The 24,623-nt window shown below is 38.7% G+C and overlaps 1 protein-coding gene across 3 annotated transcripts in view; it reads right to left on the reverse strand.

The window, feature by feature from the left end:
* Positions 1-13,746: 13,746 nt before the first annotated feature.
* ZBTB11 (zinc finger and BTB domain containing 11) overlaps positions 13,747-24,623 on the reverse strand; it is a 40,771-nt gene continuing 29,894 nt past the window's right edge. The window contains exons 6-11 of one of the 3 annotated variants that reach the window (XM_060010579.1): positions 22,053-22,298; positions 20,358-20,502; positions 19,549-19,666; positions 16,814-16,972; positions 16,529-16,704; positions 13,747-15,937 (exon numbers count right to left, since the gene is read on the reverse strand). In XM_060010579.1, coding sequence (XP_059866562.1) covers positions 15,420-15,937; positions 16,529-16,704; positions 16,814-16,972; positions 19,549-19,666; positions 20,358-20,502; positions 22,053-22,298 — 1,362 coding nt within the window. In that variant the 3' untranslated portion in view covers positions 13,747-15,419. The remainder of the gene's footprint in view (positions 15,938-16,528; positions 16,705-16,813; positions 16,973-19,548; positions 19,667-20,357; positions 20,503-22,052; positions 22,299-24,623) is intronic. The other 2 variants (XM_060010582.1, XM_060010581.1) reach the window with 2 other exon arrangements.

Genomic DNA, 24,623 nt, shown 5'->3' on the forward strand with positions numbered 1-24,623 from the left:
ACCCATGTAACCATGACTGAAAATAAAACAAAGTTTCTAAGTATTTATGGAATGTATATTATATCCTGACTTTAAGGAAAAGAGATCAAAACAAGTAGCAGGACACTTACATCAAGTACTGCAAAGAAAGTAATATGGAAAGGAAGTAAGTACTAATTAGATGATAAAATACTTGCAAATCATTAAAGCAAATCTAACTGAAGATGCAATTGAGAATGGAAAGGGGGGTATATAGGAACACTTTACTTTTCCACTTAGTTTTGCTATGAACCTAAAACTGCTCTTTAAAAAAAAAAGTTTTCTTTAAAAAAAAAAAAACAAGATGTGAGCAGTGGTTTGACTCAGATTCACAAGGTATGTCTCTTAACCATAAATATAAATAATACTGAGTTGGATAAAAAACTCCCCAAATATTCTAACAACACTGTCGTAATGCTGTGTGTGAATATTAATTTAATCTGTGTATAGACAGTTACATACATAACCTTACCAGCAAGTTTCCCAAAACAGGATTTAAGTGGAGTTATATTCTCAAAGGGCCACTTTGAAATGAAAATGTCCCTTTCCCAGGTAATTATAAACAGGTGTTTCTTCTCATTCTACCTCATTTGAATTCTACAGTGGGCACTGACTATGAGATGCTCCAAGGAAGAAAACTGGGAATCTTAAGCATGAATTTTACTACAGTCCTTGCTTTCTCCAGTAGAGGAACTTAAGAAGCAGCTGCTGATCTGTGCCAACTTTTTATTTTTTTAATATTTTTTAATTTTATTTTATTATTCTTTATTTTTTGGGCTGCATTGGGTCTTAGTTGCGGCACGCAGGATCTCCATTGAGGCATGCAGGATCTTTTTTTTCGTTGTCAGCACTCAGCCTTCTCTCTAGTTGTGGCGCGTGGGCTCTGTAGTTTGCTGCACACAGTCTCTCTCATTGAGGTGCGGGAGCTCAGTTGTTGTGGCGCACACGGGCTTAGTTGCCCCTCGGCATGTGGGATCTTAGTTCCCTGACCAAGGATTGAACCCATGTCCCTTGCGTTGGAAGGCAGATTCTTTACCACTGGACCACCAGGGAAGTCTGCTGTGCCAACCCTTAAAATAAGGGCTGCTGGTAGTGCCACCATGCTGAAATGGAGAAAGATTTTGATAACAGTGATCTCTTTTCACATACAGAGTTAGTTACTTTCATTCCTATTGTGATTTCCTTGCTATGGACATAGAGTCATTTGAAAACTCGGAAGCTTCAAGATTAAGAGCAATTTCAGATATTAATCTGGAAGTAATGTGTGTAAGGCAGAAAGGAAAACAGGGCCAGCATGGGAGCTAGGAAACCAAGATAATGGTAATACACTACATGCATGAGTTTATAAAATCTTAGAGTAATATGTTAACATTAATTAGTGGTAATGTAATAGAAGTAACAGATCAGAGACATTGCTAAGGAATTCAGTGGTTGAATCAATGATAGAAGAAATGGAAGCATCCAAATGACTAGAGGTCTGGACCTAGGTACCTAGGAGAATGGTAGATGTTAAAGAGGAAAAAAATTGACAAATATATACAGGATAACTTTTAAAGTTTAAGAAAAACCTCCAGCCAGAATTTAGGAAAGCAGATGATGACAGAAAATCCACAGAGGGTTTTCAAGGGGAAATGGGGTCAACATGAGGCCTAATTATATTGGGTACCATTGGTGTGGGAGTTGATAAATCTGCCTCTTTTTTCTGTTTTCACATCTGTTGAAAAGGATGATATGTATCTGAACTTACACAGCCTACAGTTCATGCATGAAGTGGATGCCTGTGAAGTAGAAGACATTGTGCCAAGAACTTTAATGTGATGTCTAGGCTAACTACTAAAATAACAGTTCAAAGAATACATAACTCACAAGCTAACGGGAGGAGGGGAATGGAGTGTTTTAAAAAGGCAGAAAAGTAGGTACTTCCTTGGTGGTCCAGTGGGTAAGACTCCACGCTCCCAATGCAAGTGGGCCCGGGTTCGATCCCTGGTCTGGGAACTAGATCCCACATGCATGCTGCAACTAAGAAGCCTGCATGCCACAACTAAAATCCTGCATGCCACAACTAAGACCTGGCGCAGCCAAAATAAATAAATAAGTACTTTTGTAAAAATAAGTAAAAATAAAACATAAAAAGGCAGAAAAGGAAAAGAAATGTAGAACAGGCAGGACCGAAAACAAAGCAAATTAAAATGGCAGATTTATATGCAAATATGTCAGTAATTATGTCATGTTTTATAACTGGACTAAATATTCCCATGAAAAGACAAAGATTGGTGGCCTGGACCTTTTTTTTATAAAGACAACCATAGGGAATTCCCTGGTGGTCCAGTGGTTAGGACTCCATGCTTCCACTGCAGGTGGCAAGGGTCCTATCCCTGGTCAGGGAGCTAAGATCCTGCATGCTGCATGGAGTGGCCAAAAAAAGAAAAAAGACAACCGTATACTGTTTACAACAGACATACCTTAAGTATGAGGATATGAACAGGTTGACAGCAATAGGATGGTAAAATGTACCACATGAATACCAAAAAAACTGATGTAGCTCTTGTAATTTCAGTCAAAAAAGACTTAAATCCAGGAGCATTACCAGAGGCACTTTACTTTATCCTTTCATAATGATAAAAGGTTCAACTCACCAGGAAAACAATTCTATACAATATGCAACTAATAATAGCTTCAAGCTGTATAAAGCAAAAATTGCCAGAATTAAAAGCAGAAGAAATAGCAAATACACGTTCATACAGAGATATTAATTTATTTATTTTTGGCTGCTTTAGGTCTTGATTGCTGCACACAGGCTTTCTCTAGTTGCAGCCAGTGGGGGCTACTCTTTATTATGGTGCACGAGCTTCTCATTGCTGTGGCTTCTCTTGTTGCGGAGCACAGGCTCCAGGCGCGTGGGCTTTAGTAGTTGTGGCATGTAGGCTCAGTAGTTGTGGTTTGTGGGCTCTAGAGCGCAGGCTCAGTGATGTGGTACATGGGCTTAGCTGCTCCACGGCATGTGGGATCTTCCCGGACCAGGACTCGAACCCGTGTCCCCTGCATTGGCAGGCGGATTCTTAACCACTCTGCCACCAGGGAAGTCCCCATCCATTTACTTTTAATCTAGTTGTATCTCTGAATCTAAAGTGTGTCTCCTGTAGACAGCATACAGTTGGATCATGGTTTTATTTTTTTTTTAATCCTGCCTGACAACCTCTGCCTTTTGATTGGATTGTTCAGTCTATTTGCATTTAATGTTTTATTGATGTATTTGTATTTTTGTATGCCATTTTACTTTTTTTCCTTTTTTTATATATACATGTATTTATTTATTTATTTACTTATTTTTGGCTGCGTTGGGTCTTCGCTGCTGTATGTGGGCTTTCTCTAGTTGCGGTGAGTGGCGGCTGCTCTTCGTTGCGGTGCACAGGCTTCTCATTGCAGTGTCTTCTCTCGTTGTGGAGCACGGGCTCTAGGCGCGCGGGCTTCAGTAGTTGTGGCTCACGGGCTCAGTAGCTGTGGCTCACAGGCTCTAGAGTGCAGGCTCAGTAGTTGTGGCGCACGGGCTTAGTTGCTCCGCGACATGTAGGATCTTCCTGGATCAGGGATCGAACCCGTGTCACCTGCATTGGCAGGTGGATTCTTAACCACTGCGCCACCAGGGAAGACCCTTACTTTTGTTTTCTATATGTCGGGTTTTTTGTTTGTTTGTTTGTTCCTCTATTCCTCCCTTACTGCTTTCTTTTGTATTGAGTGAATATTTTCCAATGTAGCATTTTAATTTCTTTAATGATTTTTTCTTTTTTGTTTTTAGTGATTGCTCTAGGGTTTACCATATACACTTTAACTTATCAGAATGAGCTTCAGATTTATACTGGCTTAGTTTGTTATATATAGAAACGTTAATCCTATATAGCTCTACTCTGTTCCCTTGTCCCCCTTTCTGTGGTCCTGTTACACTTGTTACATCTATTAATGTTACAACCCCGACAATACATTAATATAATTATTACTTTACCATCCACAGCCACTCCCTTATCCAATACCGTTTTGCTCTTACCTCCTTTGTGTTGTTATTGGCATATATTTTACACATATATTACATTTCTGTATGTTATTGGCTCAGTAATACATTCTACACATTACTTTATACAACTGCTTGTTAAATCAATTAAGGGAATAAAGGAGAATAATTGTGCATACAACCTGCTATAATTTCAGAACTACCAGACTTCCCTGGTGGCGCAGTGGTTAAGAATCTGCCTGCCAGTGCAGGGGACACGGGTTCGACCTCTGGTCCGGGAAGATCCCACATGCTGCAGAGCAGCTAAGCCTGTGCACCGCAACCACTGAGCCTGCTCTCTAGAGCCCACGAGCCACAACAACTAAGCCCACATGCCACAACTACTGAAGCCCACGCACCTAGAGCCCGCGAGCCACAACTACTGAGCCCGCGTGCCTAGAGCCCGTGCTCTGCAACAAGAGAAGCCACCACAATAAGAAGCCCATGCACCACAACAAAGACCCAACGCAGCAAAAAATAAATAAATTTATTTTTTAAAATTTCATAACTACCTTTACTGGTGCTCTTTGTTCTTTTATGTGAATCTGAATTACCATCTGAGTTCAGTTGCTTTTGGCCTAAAGAATTTCCTGTAAGTATTTCTTATAAAGTCAGGTCTGTTACAACAAATTCTCTCAGTTTTTGTTTATCTGGTAAAGTAATCTCACTTTGGAAACATAGCTTCTCTGGATGTAAGGTTCTTGGTATACAGTTTATTCCTTTGAGTACTTTGAATAAGTTATCTCACTGCTTCTGTCTTCTGTTGTCCTGCTGAGATGTCATCTGTTATTGGGGTGCCTTTGTAAGTGACAAGTTGTTTTTCTCTTGCTGCTTTTAGTTTTCTCCTTGTCTTTGACTTTCAGCATTTTTAGTATGATGAGTCTGTTTGTGGATCTTTTTATGTTTATTCTTTTTTTGGGGCTGCGCTGCGCAGCCTGGTGGATTAGTTCCCCAAACAGTGATTGAACCCGAGCCCCCTGCAGTGGAAGCGTGGAGTCCTAACCACTGGACTGCAAGGGAAGTCCCCTCTTTCTGTTTATTCTGATTTGAGTTCATTAAGCTTCCTGGATGTGTAGGTTATTATTTTTCAATAAATGTTGGAAGTTTTCAATTATTATTTCTTCAAAAAATTTTTTTTTTGCTTCTCTCTTCTCTCCTTCTAGGACTCCTATTATGTATATATTAGTACATTTTATTATGTCCCACATTTCTCTGAGGCTCTTCATTTTCTTCATCGTTTTTCCTCTCTGTTCTTTGGTTTGCATGATCTCTGTCCATCTATCTTGAAGTTCCTTTCTTTTAGTTAGTTTACTTTTCAACTCATTTTATTTGGTTCTTTTTTTCCTTTTTCTTTATTCTCTATTTGAGGTGATATATGTACACCTTCCTTTGCTTGTTTAGTCACTGTTGCTATGGACTGAATGTCTGTGTCCGCGCTACCCCCACCCCAACCCAAATTCATATGTTGAATCCCTAACTCCCAGTGTGCCTGTAGTTGGAGATGCGGCCTCAAAGGAAGTAACTACAGTTAAAGGAGATCATAAGGGTGAGGTCCTGATCAGATAGAATAACTGTCCTAATAAGATGAGATACCAGAATGTTCTCTCTAGAAGAGGTCCTGCGAGCCCACAGCAAAATGGCAGCCACCTACAAGCCAAGAGAAGAGGACTCCGAATGAAACCTACCTTGCCAGCACCTTGATTTTGGACTTACCAGTCTCCAGAACTGTGGGAAATAAATTTCTGTTGTTTAAGCCACCAGCCTGTGGTATTTTGTTATGACAGCCCAAACAGACTAAGACAGTGGCTTTCTTTAGTTCTGTTTCTTTAAATCTGTCAGGTGGTTACTCTCACAGGCAGTTTCTGTTGCCTACTTTTCCCCCAGTGTATGGGGAATATTTTCCTGCTTCTTTGCATACTTTGTAATTTTTTGTTGGAAACTAGACGTTTTACATAACATATTGTAGAAAGTCGGGGTACTGATCCCATGCCCCCTCCCTTCCCAAGGCTTGGTTATTGTTTTTTGCTTGTTTGTTTGTTTAGTGAATAGCTGGATTATTTTAGTGGTCTATTTTCCCTCCAATAGTCTAAGCCTCTGATTTTTCTCAGTACGCCAAGTCACCTTGGGATGACAGTTATTTTAGTACTGTTCTCTTCCTCTGTTTCCATGATCACATGAGCTGTTAAACTCCATTAATTGCTGGCTAATTGCTCATTTGTTTTGAATAATACCCTGGGATTAGATTATTAGAGAAATAATTTGGTGTTCAAACAAGCTAATCCAGTCAAACTCTGGTTCCTTTGCAATAATAATTTCCTTTTAAAAAATATTTATTTATTTATTTATTGGCTGGGTCGAGTCTTATTTGCGGCACGAGGGCTCTTCATTGCAGTGTGCAGGATTCTCTCTAGTGTGGTGCGTGGGCTCTCTAGATGTGGCCCATGGGCTCAGTAGTTGCGGTGCGTGGGCTTCTCTCTAGTTGTGGTGCACAGGCTCTAGAGCACGTGGGCTCTCTAGATGTGGCTCAGTAGTTGTGGTGCATGGGCTTAGCTGCCCTGCATCATGTGGGATCTTAGTTCCCCGACCAGGGATCAAACATGCATCCCCTGCGTTGCAAGACAGATTCTTACCCATTGGACCACCAGGGAAGTCCCTGCAATAATAATTTCTGAGGTCAGTGTTTGATATTCATTCTGATTCCAAGAGGGTTCCCCTCAGCTATCTTTTTCCCTAGTTCTCTCCTACAAACCAGCAGGCCTACAGTTTATCCTATATCTTGAGTCTCCTCTCAATTGCTTCAATAGGCCTCAATATCCTCAGACTCAGTTGCAAATGCAGTCAGCCCTTTGGGAAGAGATTAGGAGCTTTTGACAGTCTGCTTCTACTTCCAGGCAAAGTCTCTGCCAGGATTCTGGAACTGGAGGTGAAGACCATGGCAAGTTTCTGAGTGACACCCCTTCTCTGCAAGCTGAGTTCTTGGCCAAGAAGTGGCTGCAGCCTGAGGTCTTCTCGGCCTTCCTCTCCTGTCACGGAACCGCCAGTTCATGAACAGAGACAAGGGCGGGCACGGCCTCTGTCTTCTCAGCTCACTTGGCCCAACGTAGAACCTCTGTTCCACAGGTGGGAGCTGGGTGGAAGAAGGAACCCCCAGAGGTTCCTTCCTGGTTGAGAAGGAACCTCTCAACCACACTTGCTCAGGCCTTATCTCAGCAACAGGTAGCTGGGAAAAGGACGAGAAAAACTGACGGGCTGGACTTCCTGGGAGGACCACCCTGCAACCGGGAGCTGATGGGAGAGGGAGCCTGATATTCTAGGATGCAGCAGTCTGGCGTGGCGTTGCCACCTTACTGAGCTGAGACAGGGAAGGGAAGGAGTGGTCTTTGTTCAAATACCACAGGCGCAGGGCTTCCCTGGTGGTGCAGTGGTTAAGAGTCCATGCTCCCAATGCAGGGGGATCGGGTTCGATCCCTGGTCAGGGAACTAGATCTCACATGCATGCCACAACTAAGGAGCCCACCTGCCACAACCAGGACCCCGTGCAACCAAATATAAATAAATAAATAAATATTAAAAAAACCACCACAGACACTTTTTAAAAAATTTATTTTATTGAAGTATAGTTGATTTACAATGCTGTATTCATCTCTATTGCACAGCAAAGTGATTCAGTTTTACATACATATATACATTCTTTTTCATGTTCTTTTCCATTCTGGTTTATTACAAGATATTGAATATAGTTCCCTGTGCTATACCGTAGGACCTTGTTGTTTATCCATCCTATATATACTATCCCTAACTACCACTCTCCCTCCTCCACCTCTCCTCCCCCTTGACAACCACAAGTCTGTTCTCTATGTCTGTGAGTCTTTTTCTGTTTCGTAGATAAGTTCATTTGTGTCATATTTTAATTCCACATATAAGTGATATCATATGCAAATACCACAGACTCTTGCCTTTCTTAGTGAATTCTCATAGATTCTTCTTGAATAGATGTTCCTCATTTGCTGTTTGCCCTTAGGACTATTTACAGACCCCTTAAATAGTTGTTTTTGTTTTCACAATTTTACAGTTTCGTTGGGAAACATATCGGCAGAGTACCTCATCTGTCGTACCAGAAGTCAATCCTCCAACTCATTTAAAAGATAATTTTATCTTGAAACAATCTCAAGCTTACAGAAAAATTACAAGTAGAATAAGTTTTGAGACATTTGAGAGTAACTTATCAACCTGATGTCACATCACATCTGAATTAAGTATTCTTATGAATAGGCACATTCTTTTACATAACTGCATACAGCCAGGAAATTAACATTGATAGGATACCACCATCTAATCTTTTTACCGCTTTCAAGTTTCACCAATTGCCTTACAGCAAAATAATCTGGTTCAGAATCATGTACTGCATTGTTGTCAGGTCTGGTTAGTCACCTTTAGTCTGGTACAGTTCTTCAGTCTTTGTGTGTGTGGGTGTGTGTGTGACCTTGACACTTTTGAATATCACAGGCCAGTTACTTGGTAGAATATCCCTCAATTTGGGATTGTCTAATGCTTCCTCATGATTAAAGTTATGCATTTTTGACAGAAATATCACATGATGTTATATTCTTCTAATTGCATTCTATATAAGTGGTACACAATTTTGATTTATCCTATTACTGACCATGATCACTTTGATTACTTAAGGTGTCTGTCAGACTTCTCCCCCATGAAGTTTCTCTTTCCTCCTTTGTAATATTTTTTTATAAGCTAATGTATTTTATTTAGACCTCCAAATAGCTTTTTTTAAAGAATTATTGAGGTATAAAACTCACCCATTTTAAGTGTACATTTCTTTTTTTTTTTCACAACTCACACACACACACACTGTATTTTATTTTTACAAGAGATAAACTGACACCAAGCATTGTAAATGGATGACCACAACAAAAGCAACAATGATTGCAATCACCAAACACGAAACACACTCACACTATGTCATAATATTGACATTCAGTCCAGGAATCCTCCACTGTAACAGCTCCCTCTCCTTTGTAATATTAATAAGTATTTTGTGGGGGAAACTATGGGAATGTCCTGCTCCTCTTCAACTTTACAATTTATTCCTTTTAAAAAAATATTTATTTGGTTGTGCTGGATCTTAGTTGCAGCAGGCGGGCTCCTTAGTTGTAGCATGCAAACTCTTGGTTGCGCCAGGTATGTGGGACCTACTTCTGTAACCAGGGATCGAACCCGGGTCCCCTGCATTGGGAGCAGAGTCTTATCCACTGTACCACCAGGGAAGTCCCTCAATTTATTCTTTCATTTATTTGTATTACTGTTTGTGAAGAAAAGACTAATACAGCAGGTCTGAGCCTGCTACCTTAGAGTCCTGCTAGGAGGACTGTTAAGGCCAAAGTTTGACCTTTGGCTGGCAATTGGAAACTTGACTGGTAAACAGTTCCCTACACTGATACAAAACCTTTCTTAAAAAGTGTGGCTCTCTGTGCTTAAACTCCTTATGCAAACAGTGTGGTTTATGCTGAACAACTGCTTTCCTTCCCGGAGTCTGGAATTTTGGAATGTGCTATGCAGAGGGTGCCTATGTGACCAGCACCAGTAAAAACTTTGGGTTCTGAATCTCTAATGAGCCTGCTGATAGATAACACTCCACACGTGTGCTGTCACAACTCATTGCTGGAGGAATTAAGCATGGCTCCACTGGGGTTCTTGGAAACTTACGCTTGTTTCCTCTGGACTTTGCCTTTTCCCTTCACTGATTTTGTCTTATATCCATTCTCAGTAATAAATCATAGCCATGAGTGTGTGTATTTGCTGGTTCCTGTGAGTGCTTTTAGTGAATCACTGAACCTGGGGATGGTTTTAAGGACTCCTGATAGTGGACTTACGATTTCCTATTTTCTTTGATGGTGTATAATCTGTTACTCTCATTATTATTATGCTCACTCAATTTGCCATGATTTGGCCAGTAGAAGTCCCTTCGAGGACTTCTGTGCCCTGTTGACATGTCCCCATCATTCTCTGAGCATCTAACTTGCTTTCTGACAGAAGATTTTCCAGACTCGTTTTGTACTTTTCCTGACCCAGCCCTGAAATTAGCCATTTCCCCAAGAAGCCCTAGTTTGTTCTATTGGGGAATGGCTTTTAGAAACCAATACTTAGTACTAGGTGTAATCATTTCTGGTGGGTATCACTGCTCCCAGGCCATCTCAATAAACAACTAGAGAATACATGCGTGTATACACGAACACTTATATACATATACACGCATTTACATAGCATTTGTGTCTGACAACTACCAGTTTAACCAATACTTCACATTTCATCATCTCCTTTTCTACCTTTGCGACGCCCTTCTCCGACAGCAAAAATGCTGGTTTTCAATATCCTTAGTGTTTACGTATTTCATCCTCTCTATATAACCAATCTCCCATTGCCTAGGTTGCTTTAACCTCCCACATGGACATCACCCCCTCTAACCCCACTTGATCTCTGACACTCCGATTCAGACCAATCCTCTACGTGGATGGAATGTTTCAGCACCAATTCTGACAGCTGGGTGTCCTACAATTCAATTCTGACATTACTACCCAGAGTTAGCACATACCCCATGAGTTAAGGCCTCAATTCCACAAGACTGCACCCACTTCAGATGCTAACAGCAGGTCTTGGATATCCCCAAACCACCCGCAATTCTGCCTGGCCAACTATAAATTTAGGGGCTTCTATGGAGCCCCCCCGCCTTTGATAATTCACTAGAACAACTCACAGAGCTCACTTAAAGCACTAAAGTTACAATTACAATTTTATTATAAAGGATACAACTCAGGGATAGCCAAGTGGAAGAGACCCATAGGGCAACGTCTGGGAGGGAGGGGTGCTGGAGCTTCTGTTCCTGTGGAGTTGGAGTGTGCCACCCACCCAGTACATCAATATGCTCACCAACCAGGAAGCTCTCTGAGCCTCTTCAAGTTTTTGTTGAAGTTGCATTATATACAGTGCATAATTGGTTAAATTAATGAATTAATGGCCATAGTGAGTGAACTCAGTCTTCAGCTTCTCTCCCCTCCCTTGGAGGTCAGGGGGTGGGGCAGAAAATTTCAACCCTTTAATCACATGGTTGTTTTTTTTTCTGGCAATAAGCCCCCATGGTGAAGCCATCTAGCCCACCATGTGAATCTCAGATTTTCACTGAGACTGGAAAAAGACAAAGATGGCAAACACAACAGCTATTTAATATTGTCCTAGAAGTCCCTGCAGAGTGCTAAGTAATAAGACCAACAGTACTTGGCAAGCATGTGAAGCAACCAGCACTGCTGAGTGTAAAATGGCACAGTTTCTTCGGAAAATATTTCGATATTATCTGCTTAAGTTGAACATCCTCAAATCCAAATGACTCAAATTCCACTCTTAGTTATGTACGCAACAGAAATGCATGTTCATATATATACCAAGAGGATAAAAATGGGCCTTGCAGCATTCTTCATAACCCCAAACTGAAAATAACCCAAACATCTAACTGTGGTAGAAAGGTAAAGTTGTGGTATATTCACAGAAAGTAATGTTTTTTGTAGAGCACACAGAACACAGTAAGAATTCAAATGAGCACAATAAATCCAATCAACAAGGAAAGAATGGAAAAGAGAAGCAGGAATAAGCACGTATGAAGAACTAAGTGGAAATGCTAGTATAAGAAATACAAATTTTAAAATGAATTCAATAGATAATTCAATTAAAAAAACAGTTAAAGATGAAGTTGAGCAACTCCCATAAGGTTATCAGGAATGGAGAAAAAGGAGAGAATGAGACAGGTATTGAGGGTAGAAATAAAACCTTCTCTTAGAAATAAAGAAGTAACCAGAGGAGAAAAATATTTAAAGAAACAACACTATTTGTTTTCCAGGATTTGGAAAAGACTAACCTATAAATCTCTGCTAGAACAAACTCCTTTGAAATCATAGTGGGACTTCCCTGGTGGTCCAGTGGTTAAGACTCCACGCTCCCCATGCAGGGGGCCTGGGTTCAATCCCTGGTCAGGGAACTAGATCCTGCATGCATGCTGCAACTAAGAGCCCGCAGGCCGCAACCAAGACCTGGCGCAGCCAAATAAATAAAAACTAAAAAAAAAAAGAAAATCGTAGTACTAAGACTTTAAGAAACGAAATGTCCTAGGGTCCCCAAATCAGAGGAAACTGAGTTGAAACTGTAGTAACCTTGTGATAGATGGGACTGCCAGTTTCAAAGGCGCTGGCTTTTGAAAGCCCAAAGGTGACAAGAGATCAGGATTTAGGTCCACAGAGATCGGAACTAAGAATTCCACACAAAGCTGGGTTGGAACCACTGAAGAGCTACACCTTCAGTGAAAGAACAAGCCAGAAAAAAACTCCATTCACCAACCCAGGCAAAGATATTTGTCTGTCCCAGACTGGGCACGAGGTGGGCAAACAGCCTCCCTTTAAGATTTAGAACAATGACCTTGTTCTCACACTGGTCTAAAGTTCAAATTTACAGTTGCTGGTCTAGGAAACCAGAGTTTGAGAAATTAATATGAAAATAGTGCCTAGCCATTGATACTCTTGGAACAATCTAACAAAAGCAAACATAAAACTGATCTGGGAGGACCCTTTTTCAACGTAGGCAGGTGGCACAGGATTCCAAAGATAAGGCCCTACTGGAGATGCGCTTATACTCTAACATTTATAAAACTCTGGAGAAATCCAATAAACAGCAGTATTCAACTTCAAAACTTCAGATAATAGACTATAAGACTGGTATATTTAAAATAATTAAACAAGTTATCTTTGCATCTTTGCTCTAAGCCTTTACAAACTATAACTATACATTTATAAGATCAGGGGAGACAAAGACTTTGTTTATTTTCCAAACAGATGTAAAACCCCTGTTTAGGAACCTCCATGAAGATTATAGGTTTAAATTTCCTGATTCAATTATGAGTGGGAAGCATCATGCAGTTTATATCAAAGCTATTATTTTAAAAAAGACAAGACACTGAAGGTCTGGATTAACTCTAAATTTATCAGTTTAGGTAACCTTGTGAAATTATGTAAACAGCCAATGGCTTTTAATAAAACAGCAGTAACAAGCAGATTTAATCAGGAAGGAAGTCATCTGACAACAACAAATCAACGTGTGCTTCTAAAAATGAATTATTATAAACTAAATAATTTTCCCCATGGAAATATAAAACTGAATTTTTGGAACCTTAACACTTATTTCTACACGTAATTTATGTAATTCTCTAAACACATTTAAATGATCCAAAGATGGCGGTTAATTGTACTACTTTTAATTTTGTGGTAAGATTAAGTGTAATAAGTCTTAATAGTATTATGTGTTCTGTCAATGGTTATTTTTTAATATGTTCAATTCTCCTCCCCTTTAAAAATGGATTAACTCGGACTTCCCTGGTGGCGCAGTGGTTGAGAGTCCGTCTGCCGATGCAGGGGACACGGGTTCATGCCCCAGTCCGGGAAGATCCCACATGCCGCAGAGCAGCTGGGCCCGTGAGCCATGGCCGCTGAGCCTGTGTGTCCGGAGCCTGTGCTCCACAACGGGAGAGGCCACAACAGTGAGAGGCCCACTTACCGCAAAACAAACAAACAAACAAACGGATTAACTCAGTAACATATCAAATAACAGCAACTGATTTATGAGCTGAAAATAGTGACAAGCTCAACTCCAAAGCTTATGCCTTAAACAAGATTCAACATCTTTTATTTACATATTTATGACATACATTAATGGGTCTTATACAATTAACTAAATCTAATAACAATGGTGACAAGGGAACATAAAGACACAATTCCAAATTTTTGTCAGGTTGAAATACATTTTCACTAACTGAAAGATATGATAAACAAGCAGCCATTATAAAGTTACAGACTGTATGTTAATCCACTTAAAATTGAAAGTCAGCCACACAGCTATCAAAACAATGGGAAATTTACAAATGCAAATATTACATATACAGGTACAATGCATGCATGGCATCACATTTATTCTTCATCTTTTAAGCCATTTTTAAAGTAAACTGGAATACGCATCTTAATAATATATGTACATCAAGGCACATTCTTTTCTTGTGCTTTAGGAATGACTTACATGTGATCTGCTTGTATCTTAATTTTACAACGTATATTAGCTTCTAATACTTAGAAGTTTAATTTTAACAATTACAGCTTGAGTGGTAGTTTCCCAGGAGAGAAATGTGGCATCTCCCCGTGGCTATTTTGAAAAACGAGAAAACTGGATAGCTTAAAGAGGTGGGAATTTAAAAATCAAACACACAAATTAATTTAACTTTCAGGCAACTTTTAAAAAGAATTTAATTTTAACAATTTGGTGGGCCATAATCAATTTCTTTAAGTAGTATACTGTAATGAGGGCTGAAGAATTTTCAATATTCTGAAATTACTTAACAATTACATGGTATCCACAGGACCGCTGTAGATGTCTATATTGCTATCCTACTTCTAAACTGCAGTTCTTCAACAAAATTGAACAATTAAACATGATACAAAAGCTGCAAACATACCAAACCTAGTTTTAACTTTTTTCCCATTTATCATCTTATGTAATCATGGAGAAATTTCCCATCAACAGTTTAATAACAATGTTCTTTGCTCATGGTCAATTTACTTGCCTTGAAGGATAGTAGAGTAAGGCTTTAATAGGCATTTCATGCATTTTAATGGCATTTAAAAAAATCAGCTATTCATTTAGGGGTTCCCCATATAGATTAAGTACACTGTGCAAACTTGATTACAACATGTAACTCATTAAGTGCTTTAAAATAAAGAATCCCTGACTTTATAAGGGGTTAAAATAAATAGTAAGTCAAGAATCACAGATCTGAAGCATTTAAAAAAATGTAATATACTTATGCATCGCACTAAAACGTTTTATATTAGAATTTTTAAACCATAAACAAGGCAAATGAAATCACAGAACCTCTATATTTTGAGAATAAAAGAGAAGAAAAGCCAATTAGTACAGCCTTTTAAACTCAAAGTATATAATAATGTCAAAATGCAAATGAAACTGTACGGTTTTTAATTTATTTAGTACAGTTCTTTATAAACATTAATTCATAAAAAGTATACCATGATAATCCACTGCCATCAAACAGATTTGTTTTCAATTTCTTTACAGTAAATGGACTTTTCTACAGAACCCATTAGCCAGACAAACCGTTTAGAAATGTTAAAACACCACCAAAACAGCCCAGAGCCTTGATGTACAAACTCTAGGCAGACAGCCACATAGTACTGTAAACAAATGTTCTGTGAGTTCAGTTTATGTGAGATGTCCCTTCTGTTCATCTCGATTACTACATTCACTCTGTTTCTGAAATATGGGCCACCTCTACTTCAACAGTTTGAATAGCTTCTGCAACTTCAGACAGCTTCTGTCCTTGCTGTTGTGCTAACACATAGTTAACCACTTGCATAATACTTTGGTCAGAAAGTGTAGACACTGACGGACATTCTTCAGTAGCTGCAACAGCTTCGAGAGCTTCCATAGTTTCTCCTGTCACTACCACAGTTTCAAGTTCTTGAGGACCGCTGTTTTCTTGTTCCTGCATATCTGCTGTTAAGATGCTAACAGCATGCTCCACTTGAGTTCCTTGGTTATGAAACTGAAGGGTATCTTTTTCCAGCATAATTTTGCAAGGCACATAATCTCTGTGGAATTTAGTCATATGTTTACGGAGTGTTCGAGCATCTATGTAGGCTTCACTACATACCGGACAGACATAGGGCCGTTCACCTGTATGTGTTCTGACGTGGCGTTTTAGAGATCGGGCATCAGCCCAAGCTACTCCACATGTTAAGCACTCAAATGGCTTAACTCCTATTAAAAAAGAAACAAGAGAGGTGTATGTGTGGTGAGGTCCAAGTACCAAAATATATTACAGCTGCCTGATAAATAATGCTTTTCTTTTAAGTACAGTAGCCCATAAACGTTTCTATCTTGACTATGGCGGTCTTTTATTTAGAACCAAATGGTTTCTCTTAGAATAAAGCAGATTCTGGATATAATCTCTCTAAAGATGTTCCTATTGATAGAAGTTACTGAGAGACAATCCTGAGGTTCTGTGAATAGTCTCTTTTAGCCTTCACAGCAATCCTATAATCCTAGGATAAAAAACCAGAAACTTCAAGTAGTCCATTCCAGCATAAAAATATTGATATAGAGTATTAAGCTCACTAAAACAGGAATCTATCTATCTACACAACAATTAGGTAGTCAGGTTCAGGATCACCTCTATCACTTGAATAAATCTTCCACAACATGGGATTAATCTCTTATTAAGGAAAGCGAGATAATAGGCAAGAGGAATGGTAAAAGGAGAATCACTACTGGACTGGCTTTTATTCTACTGTAAGTTTTTTATATATATATATATATATATATATATAAAACTATATGAAGTATAGTTACCTCCATGGTTGTTCATGTGTCTCCTATACTCTCTCAGCTGAGTGAATTTTCTTCCACATTGTTCACACACCCGTTCCAGGTTTTGCTTTGCTCTTCCTTTTTTTCCATGGGTAGCTTTCTTTACATGCCTTCTGAACAATGCCTTTTCATAAAATTCTTTGCCACATATATTACACCTAAAATAAAGGAAAACCCCAAATTATTTTTTCCAAAGCACCAGAATCCATAATAATTAATCCAAGTACATTTATATCTTAAGTTTAGATCCTTCTCAGATTTACCCACCTGTAAGGCTCAGTGACAGAGTGAGACTTCACATGGGAATACCAATCTTTCTTCCAACTATAGCACTTATCACAAAATTGGCACTGGAATGGCTTCACACCAAGATGTTTGTTCATGTGCTGGCGAAGATCTCTAGCTTCAAAGAAACTTTTCTCACATCTGCAATAACAAAGTTCATTCACCCAACTGGATCATCTTATTCTTTTAAAAGAAGTTTCCAAGAACTCAGTATATTCTTGGGTTTCTAGAACTCCACAAGATGATCCCAATTTAAAACAAAAACAATTCTTACTATTCCAATCTTGCATCAAGGCTACAGGGTCTTAAGTTCTTTTAGCTGCAGAGTACTAGAAACATTTTAGAAAGAATCCTGCACAGCTCCCAAGGGTTATCATAGGTGTTATTATTTTCTGTCTCCTCCTCAACCCCATCTGATCTCCCCTTTTGACATCCCTTTTCACCCTCTCCCAGTCTCTGTCCATCTATTGGAAGTAGGCCTCACTCTTGACCATAAGGATGGAGCAACTGACTTAGGCCTAGATCAATCAGAGCACAGCATTCTCTTAGCCATAGTGATCGATTCACAGAAAACCAAATGCCTTAACCAGATCCAATGGTAGCGAACCTCAGGGCTTTTATAGGAACTACGAGAAAAGCAGCTTGACAATCTGGGAGTTGAGAGGATGTAAGGCTGAAATCATTGCCACTGCCTTGTCCATACGGAGTCTCAGAGACATCAAGTGCTAATGAATCTGAAACCAGTTTACATTAAACTATTCAGACTCCTAGATTCGACTTTCATTCAAGTCAGTTTATTTTATTTTTAAATTTTTAAGAATAAATTTATTTATTTGTTTTTATTATTGCCTGTGTGGGTCTTTGTTGCTGTGCGCGGGCTTTCTCTTTGTTGAGGTGGGACTACTACTTTTTTGTGGTGCGTAGGCTTCTCATTGTGGTGGCTCTTTTTGTTGTGCAGCATGGGCTCTAGGCGCACGGGCTTCAGTAGTTGTGGCACGTGGGCTCAGTAGTTGTGGCACACAGGCTTAGTTGCTCTGCGGCATGTGGGATCTTCCCGGACCAGGGCTCGAACCCATGTCCCCCGCATTGGCAGGCGGGTTCTCAACCACTAAGCCAGGGAAGCCCTCAAGTCAGTTTAAATTGGGTTTTCTTATACTTGCAACTAAAAATGTATGAATAATAAACTATCTTTGTTTTAAAATAAGACTGATTATAGAGTGACATCAGCATATAGGGCAGAGTAGGTAACTCCAAAAGCCCATCCCTACATGAAAGCAGTAAACAAATGGGCAAAAACTGTCAGAATCAATTTTATTGGACCTCTGGAAACTAATTAAAAGTTTACAGTGACCAGGTAAATATTTAATCAAGAAAGCAATTGCTGAATCTTGGTAAGAGAGCTCTGTGGCATTTCAACTCACCCTGGCCCCATCCCCGGGCTCCTCAGCTCAGCAGACAGACTGCACTCCTGCTACGGGTCCCTAGTACCAGAGGAACTTATTCTCACAGAGCTGTAGTTGTTCTAAGCTATCTGATGACTTCTTGAGGTTACCCCTCAAAGGGTCTGCTTGTATTTACCCTAACTCTTCCAGGGCTGAGGACTCGGGGAGGGGTGGGGAGTACAGAGGAGCAGATGGCTGGAAACACTTACAGGCAAATGTATTAGCCACAGCTGCTGGGGCAAGGAACAGCAGTTCGGTGCAAACAATATCCAAACCAAAAGCCTGTGAGGAAAAGGCTGGAGACCGAGATGTTTTGGGGAATGAGAGCTTTGAAAAACTCTCACATATTCCCAGGAATCTAGAAGTCCAAATATCTGCCCAGTGCTGGGCACATGCTCAGAAAAGACCCGAAAAGGCTCTATACTCTCACCAATGGCTGACTCTGCACAAACAGAAAGAGAAGACCAAGGCAGAATTGTAAACTGCCTGGCCTGAGTATTGAAGGCATTCTGGAATTAGTGGTGATGCTCACACAACACCGTGAATGTACTGAAAGCCACTAAACTGAACACTTTAAAATGATGAATGTTATGTTCTATGAACTTTACTTCAATTATAAAAAAGATTTCAAGAGGCTTTGGAAAATGAAAAGAGGGAAAAAGGAATCTGAAGAAGGGAGAAATGAGCAGAGGGCCAAGTACTTCCGAGGAACTGCCTAGGAAGAATCTCTGGCTGGCACCAAGGGACCCTTCTTTCCTACAGTCCCTACTGTAGGAAAGAACTGGTTGCACATTTGAACAACTTCTTTAAATCATTTAAAATGAGTGATTTGTATGATATGAAATTTGTGTCTAAATAAAACTGTTACATAAATAAATAGGAACATCTAGACAAAAACAAACTGATAAAATCAAGAGTAAACAAATAACAGTTTAATATTATCTTCAAGTATTCTGCTTTTTCAGTTTTACTGAGGTGTAACTGAAAAATAAAATTGTCAGATATTTAAAGTGTATACTGTGATGATTCAGTACATGTATACACTGTGAAAGGAATCCTCCCACTTGTTAACACACCCATCACCTCACATATATATACGTGTGTGTATAATTACATATGAATATTCAAGTTCCTACTCTCTTAGCAAAATTCAATCATATTATACAGTGTTATCAACTATAGTCACCTCAAATATTTTCTTTTGAAACAACTTTCAAATAAACTGAGTAAGAACACAAGGAAATTAATTGAATGGTTCACATATTAAATACTTACTGAGTACAATGATAGCCTCGAACTTCAGGCTTTGGTTGGTGTTTCTTTAGGTGCTTGCTGAGCCCAGAGCCCCTGTGAAAAGACTTTCCACAAACTGAGCAAAGGTACTTGGACTCGCCTATAAAAAATAAAAACCATGTCACAAATCCAGCAATCAGGTGCTCTTCCAACAGAATGCTTTACGTTGTATTTCAGAAGTTATTTTATCAAGTGGGCACGGAAGCTGTAACATGTGGCATCCACCTTCTAAGAATAACAAACTATGTCAAAATCCCTATTTTCTCTCAACCAGAGTACTAGAGAGGCTACTACTACTACCCACAGAATGTGACAGGCTTGCATGATCATCTGGATTATAACAGTGTAGAGTTGTATACAAGTTCTAGAGCAGATTATCTACCCTTCATCAGCCATTTTCCACATAACTGCTTTAAACACCTGAAAATAAGTATATGTGGACTAAAAGTTCTAATAAAATTATAAGCCACATACCATGCTGACAGTTACATCTATCTACTGCTTAACTTTTTAAAAGCAAGACCATTTCCTTAGGTGCCTGGATTTAATACTCAGTACACATTTTTCTGCACTGACTGAAACAAAATTTTTACACAAATAAGATAGCTCTAAAACTAGATTATAAGAACAACTTTTAAACTTTACTCTAAAAAAAACCACAAAAAAACAAAAAAAACTTTACTCTCATTAATAAAAAACTGCACACATACAGTCATCTTACAGCATAATCAATATACTAGTAAATTAATAGTATATAACATGTAACTATGTCAATATAAGTTTCTCATTACCTGTGTGAATACTCATATGTTCCTGAAGACTCCGTTTGGTAACAAATGACTTAACGCAGAGTTCACACTGGAACTGCTTCTGTGATTGATGGAGACTCTGGTGTAATTTTAGACCGTGCTTGTAGATGAAAGTCTTTCCACAGACCTAAGAGAGCACAGGTGTTTAAACCAGTAAAACAGGAAAAGAGATAAGGGCTGTTTCTGAAGAATGAGGACACAGAACCTACTATGCTATTTTAAATTAAAAACATAAATTATAAACAAAATGACAAAGTTAAAAAGTTGATACAAGGGCCAAGGATTTTAGCTGGCTGATCATCTTCTGATTCAGTAGTTAACCAATATTGCTATTTTTCTTACACCCATGAGATCACTAGAAGAACTCAAAACAGTATGCAAAAAAACCTCATACTGTCCTTTGTGAGACTGGTAAACAATATATCTTATATTAAAAGAGACATGGGAGCTTAATCAAGAACAATATACTCAACTCCTGCTATACCAACTAGAACAGTGCTTCTTAAACTCTCTATGATGAAGAACCAGTTTTTTTCTTTCCCCAATCTATTAGGGAGAGATTTTTGTTAAACACAATGAAAATGTCACAGTATCAAATTACCATGACAGTTTCTACATGCTACTCTCCATCTTTGCACTTATCTTTTATGGACCACACATTTTGAGTAGTGCTACACCAGAAGACCAGAGGCCGAATTAACACTTAGTTTTTAAATATATGAATAAAATGATGCTTAGGACTTGGCTTCAAAATAACTGAAGGGAGGGGGAAGTAAGGGAGTGAGAGACAGTACATATAAAATACAACTGACCACAGATAACCAACAAGGACCTACTGTATAGCACAGGGAACTACACTCGATATCTTGTAATAACCTATAATGGAAAAGAATCTAAAAAAGAATGAATGGATGAATGAATAAATAAATAAATGAATCACTTTGCTGAACACCTGAAACTAACACAACATTGTAAATCAACTATATTTCAATAAAAATTAAAAAAAAACCCACAATTGACCATGTGTTGATAACTATTAAAGCTGGGTGAAGAGTACATGAGGGTTTATTCTACTCTCTTACATTCTTTTTTCTTATAATACGAAGCTTAAGAAACGAAAGAGAGAGAGAAAAACATTAAAAATTTCACTGGTTCCAAAACTGTTTATTAATAAAAATAGTGGGTCATCCTTATATGCAAGGCTATAGGTGCTACTAGAAATTTTTCACCGTTGCAAATAGCCCAAAGCTGGCTTATCACAGGATTCTTTACCCAGGAATCACATTTTGGCATTTAGTCTTCAGCTCTAGAGAAGGACACATAGCTTAGGCAGAATTTCTACTAAGACGTGTTTAACTCACAGGTTCCTTCCCAAGCCAGGTTGGTCCTACTGAACGTTAAGGGATGACTGAGATGATGAATTGGTTATTCTCACCCTGTATCGCTCTGAATCCTAGCAAGTTTCCCGAACATCCTAAATAGATTAATTTCAAGTTACAACTTCAGCCAAATTAAAGAACAGAACTGGGAATCACCCTTGACCTAGGCAACAAACTGAAAAAGTTATGGACTTCCTGTGACATTTTACCAAAGTGATGTGACGCCAGAATCAACCAGTCTTATCACCGGTTATGTTCCAATCTTCTTTAAATAACAAAATAAATATAATGGCTTTACCTGGCATGCATGTGGTTTTACCCCTGTGTGCTTTAACATATGTATTCGAAGAGAATATAATTTAGGTAATGTCCTTCCACATATCGAACATATAAATTCGCGTTTGGTTCTGCCCTTCTCAGATGATGATCCTGATGCCTCATTAGGTGCAGAACTGGAAGAGGATGAAGTAGGTGCATCTTTCCTGGTATGTCGAATAAGGTGTGCTCTCAAGGAGGCACTGTACTGAAACTGTTTCTTACACAACTAAAAGAAAAAGTAAACAAAATTCTGCCTGAATGTATTTCCATCACAAATGTTAAGTGAAACTCAACTTGTACTTCAACATTCCATATCTTTGTTACAATTATATCACTCAATAAACATATATACTATGTAAAAGACAATATGCTAGGTACCACACTATAGAAATGAAAGGGACAGACCCAGCCTCCTCTCTGCAAAGATTTATAATCTAACCACAAAAACAGGATTTATATGTAAATAGGTGAAAGATCAATACTTAGGAAGAGGGAATAATCAGAGTATAAGGAAAGGCATCATCACCGAGGCTGGGTGTTGAAGGAATGGTAAGACACAGACAAAGACAAGAATACTATTATTATATGAGTACTAACAGTTGTTAGGAAGAGCAAAAATAGGGGCTGGAAAAAGTAGGAAGATAAAACTGTGATAGTCCTTGGGTTTTACCCTGTACTTGTTGAGTATTCCTGAAAGCTTCTGTTCTTTATTTTAAAATCAGAGTTATTTATAGTCATGATCTACAAAACTTTTTTTTAATAAGTACAACTGGCCTCTTGGTTCACTACTCTACTTTTTTGACTCTTTCTTAATGATTATCTCTGTAATTCTGAGTAATATGAATAATAGGAAGTGACCCTCTCCTTTACCTCTCCACTCTCTACACGTACATGATCCTTCCCATTACCATACTTTCTCAATACAGCTTTATGATCATTTTGATGAGATCAATTTCAGTGCTTACATTATCTGGATGACATACATGTTATTACAGCTGGACCATACAGACAGTATGAGTCTCTTTCCTTTCCTTTCGTTTCCTTTTCTGTTTTATTTATCTTTGTATTTACTGCTAATTCATCATCAAACCTTTCTCTCAACTGTCTATTGGGAGAAGGTTTAAAACATCACCTTGTGGGAGATCGCTGTCAAAGCACTACGTTGGTGTTCCAGACTGGGGCGGTTGTTTCCCACGCTTGGACTCTACAGATTGGACCCCATGTTTCCCGTTTCCCATGTCTTGCTCATTTTAGAGGAATACCTCTGCCGACAGCTTCCTGAGAAAGGGAGTTTGGGAAGTAAAACTTTGCAGACCTTGCATGTCTGAAACTGTTCTTATTCTACCATCATAAATATAGTTTGAATACTGATTCCAAGTTAGAAATCATTTCCTTTTATAATATTAAAGATATTGTGCCTTTGTCTTCTAACTTGCACTGTTGCTGCTGAAAGGCCTGAAGCTATTCTGACCCTTATCCTTTCTCTCTTGTAATTTATAAGATTTTCTTTGTACCTTGATTCTGAAATTTCATAATATATCTTGGTATAGATTTATTTTCACCCATGATTCTGGACATTCAACGCACCCTTTTAACAAGGAAACTTCTATTTTCAAGTTCTCAAATTTTTTTTCATTGCATTAGTGGTTTCTTTCTCTCCATGCTGTTTGGAATTATCTGGATATTAGAAGATAACCTAGACCAATCCTCTAAAATTTCTTTCACTCCCATTTTTACCTTGTCTTTTGCTTTATTTTCTGGGTGATTTAGTCAATTGTATTTCCTAACTTTTCTATATGTGTTATTATGTATTTTATTCCTAAGAAAAACTCTTCTGTTCTCTTGATGTGTCCTTTTAAAAACACAGTACATGGTTATTGTTTTACTGATGTAACTGTTTTATTTATCTCTAATATAAATCATAGTTTGTGGTTTGGGTTGTGTGTGGGGGGGTGTTTGAGTTTTCTTTTAACTGCATAGTATTGGATTCCTCAAAGTTGTTTTTTTGCTTCAAATATTTGTGAGTCTGTATACCTGATGTCTATTCACATTTCAAAATAAGACATTTAAAAACCGATTGGAACTTGTGTGTAAGCAGAGGAGTAAACTATTAACCACAGGCTTTAATGAGCAGTATCTTTAGATCTTTTGTTATCAGACTTCGGATTTCTCACCTTTAAGAAATCCTTCTATTTTAAGATTAAGGGTTTGGTTGTTAATATTCTAGAACTTGAGTAGGGAAAGAGAGCTTGAAAGGATTCAATATTCAGTATATATGCTTTTACCTTCCCTTGTTTGGTATATAGTACATTCACCCTCATTATTCACAGTGTTCCCTAGAGCAGTGGTGGGTTTTATCTTTTTCAGAGAGTAGAAGATGGATCTTTGGCTGAAGGCATGGTGGTAGTGATTTACTTACTTCTTAGAAAGACTTTCTAGGGACTTCCCTGGTGGCAAAGTGGTTAAGAGTCCGCCTGCCAATGCAGGGGACTTGTGTTTGAGCCCTGGTCCAGGAAGATCCCACATGCTGTGGAGCAACTAAGTCTGTGTG

This window comes from Delphinus delphis, chromosome 4 (assembly GCF_949987515.2).
Source record: "Delphinus delphis chromosome 4, mDelDel1.2, whole genome shotgun sequence".
Lineage (NCBI taxonomy): Eukaryota > Metazoa > Chordata > Mammalia > Artiodactyla > Delphinidae > Delphinus > Delphinus delphis.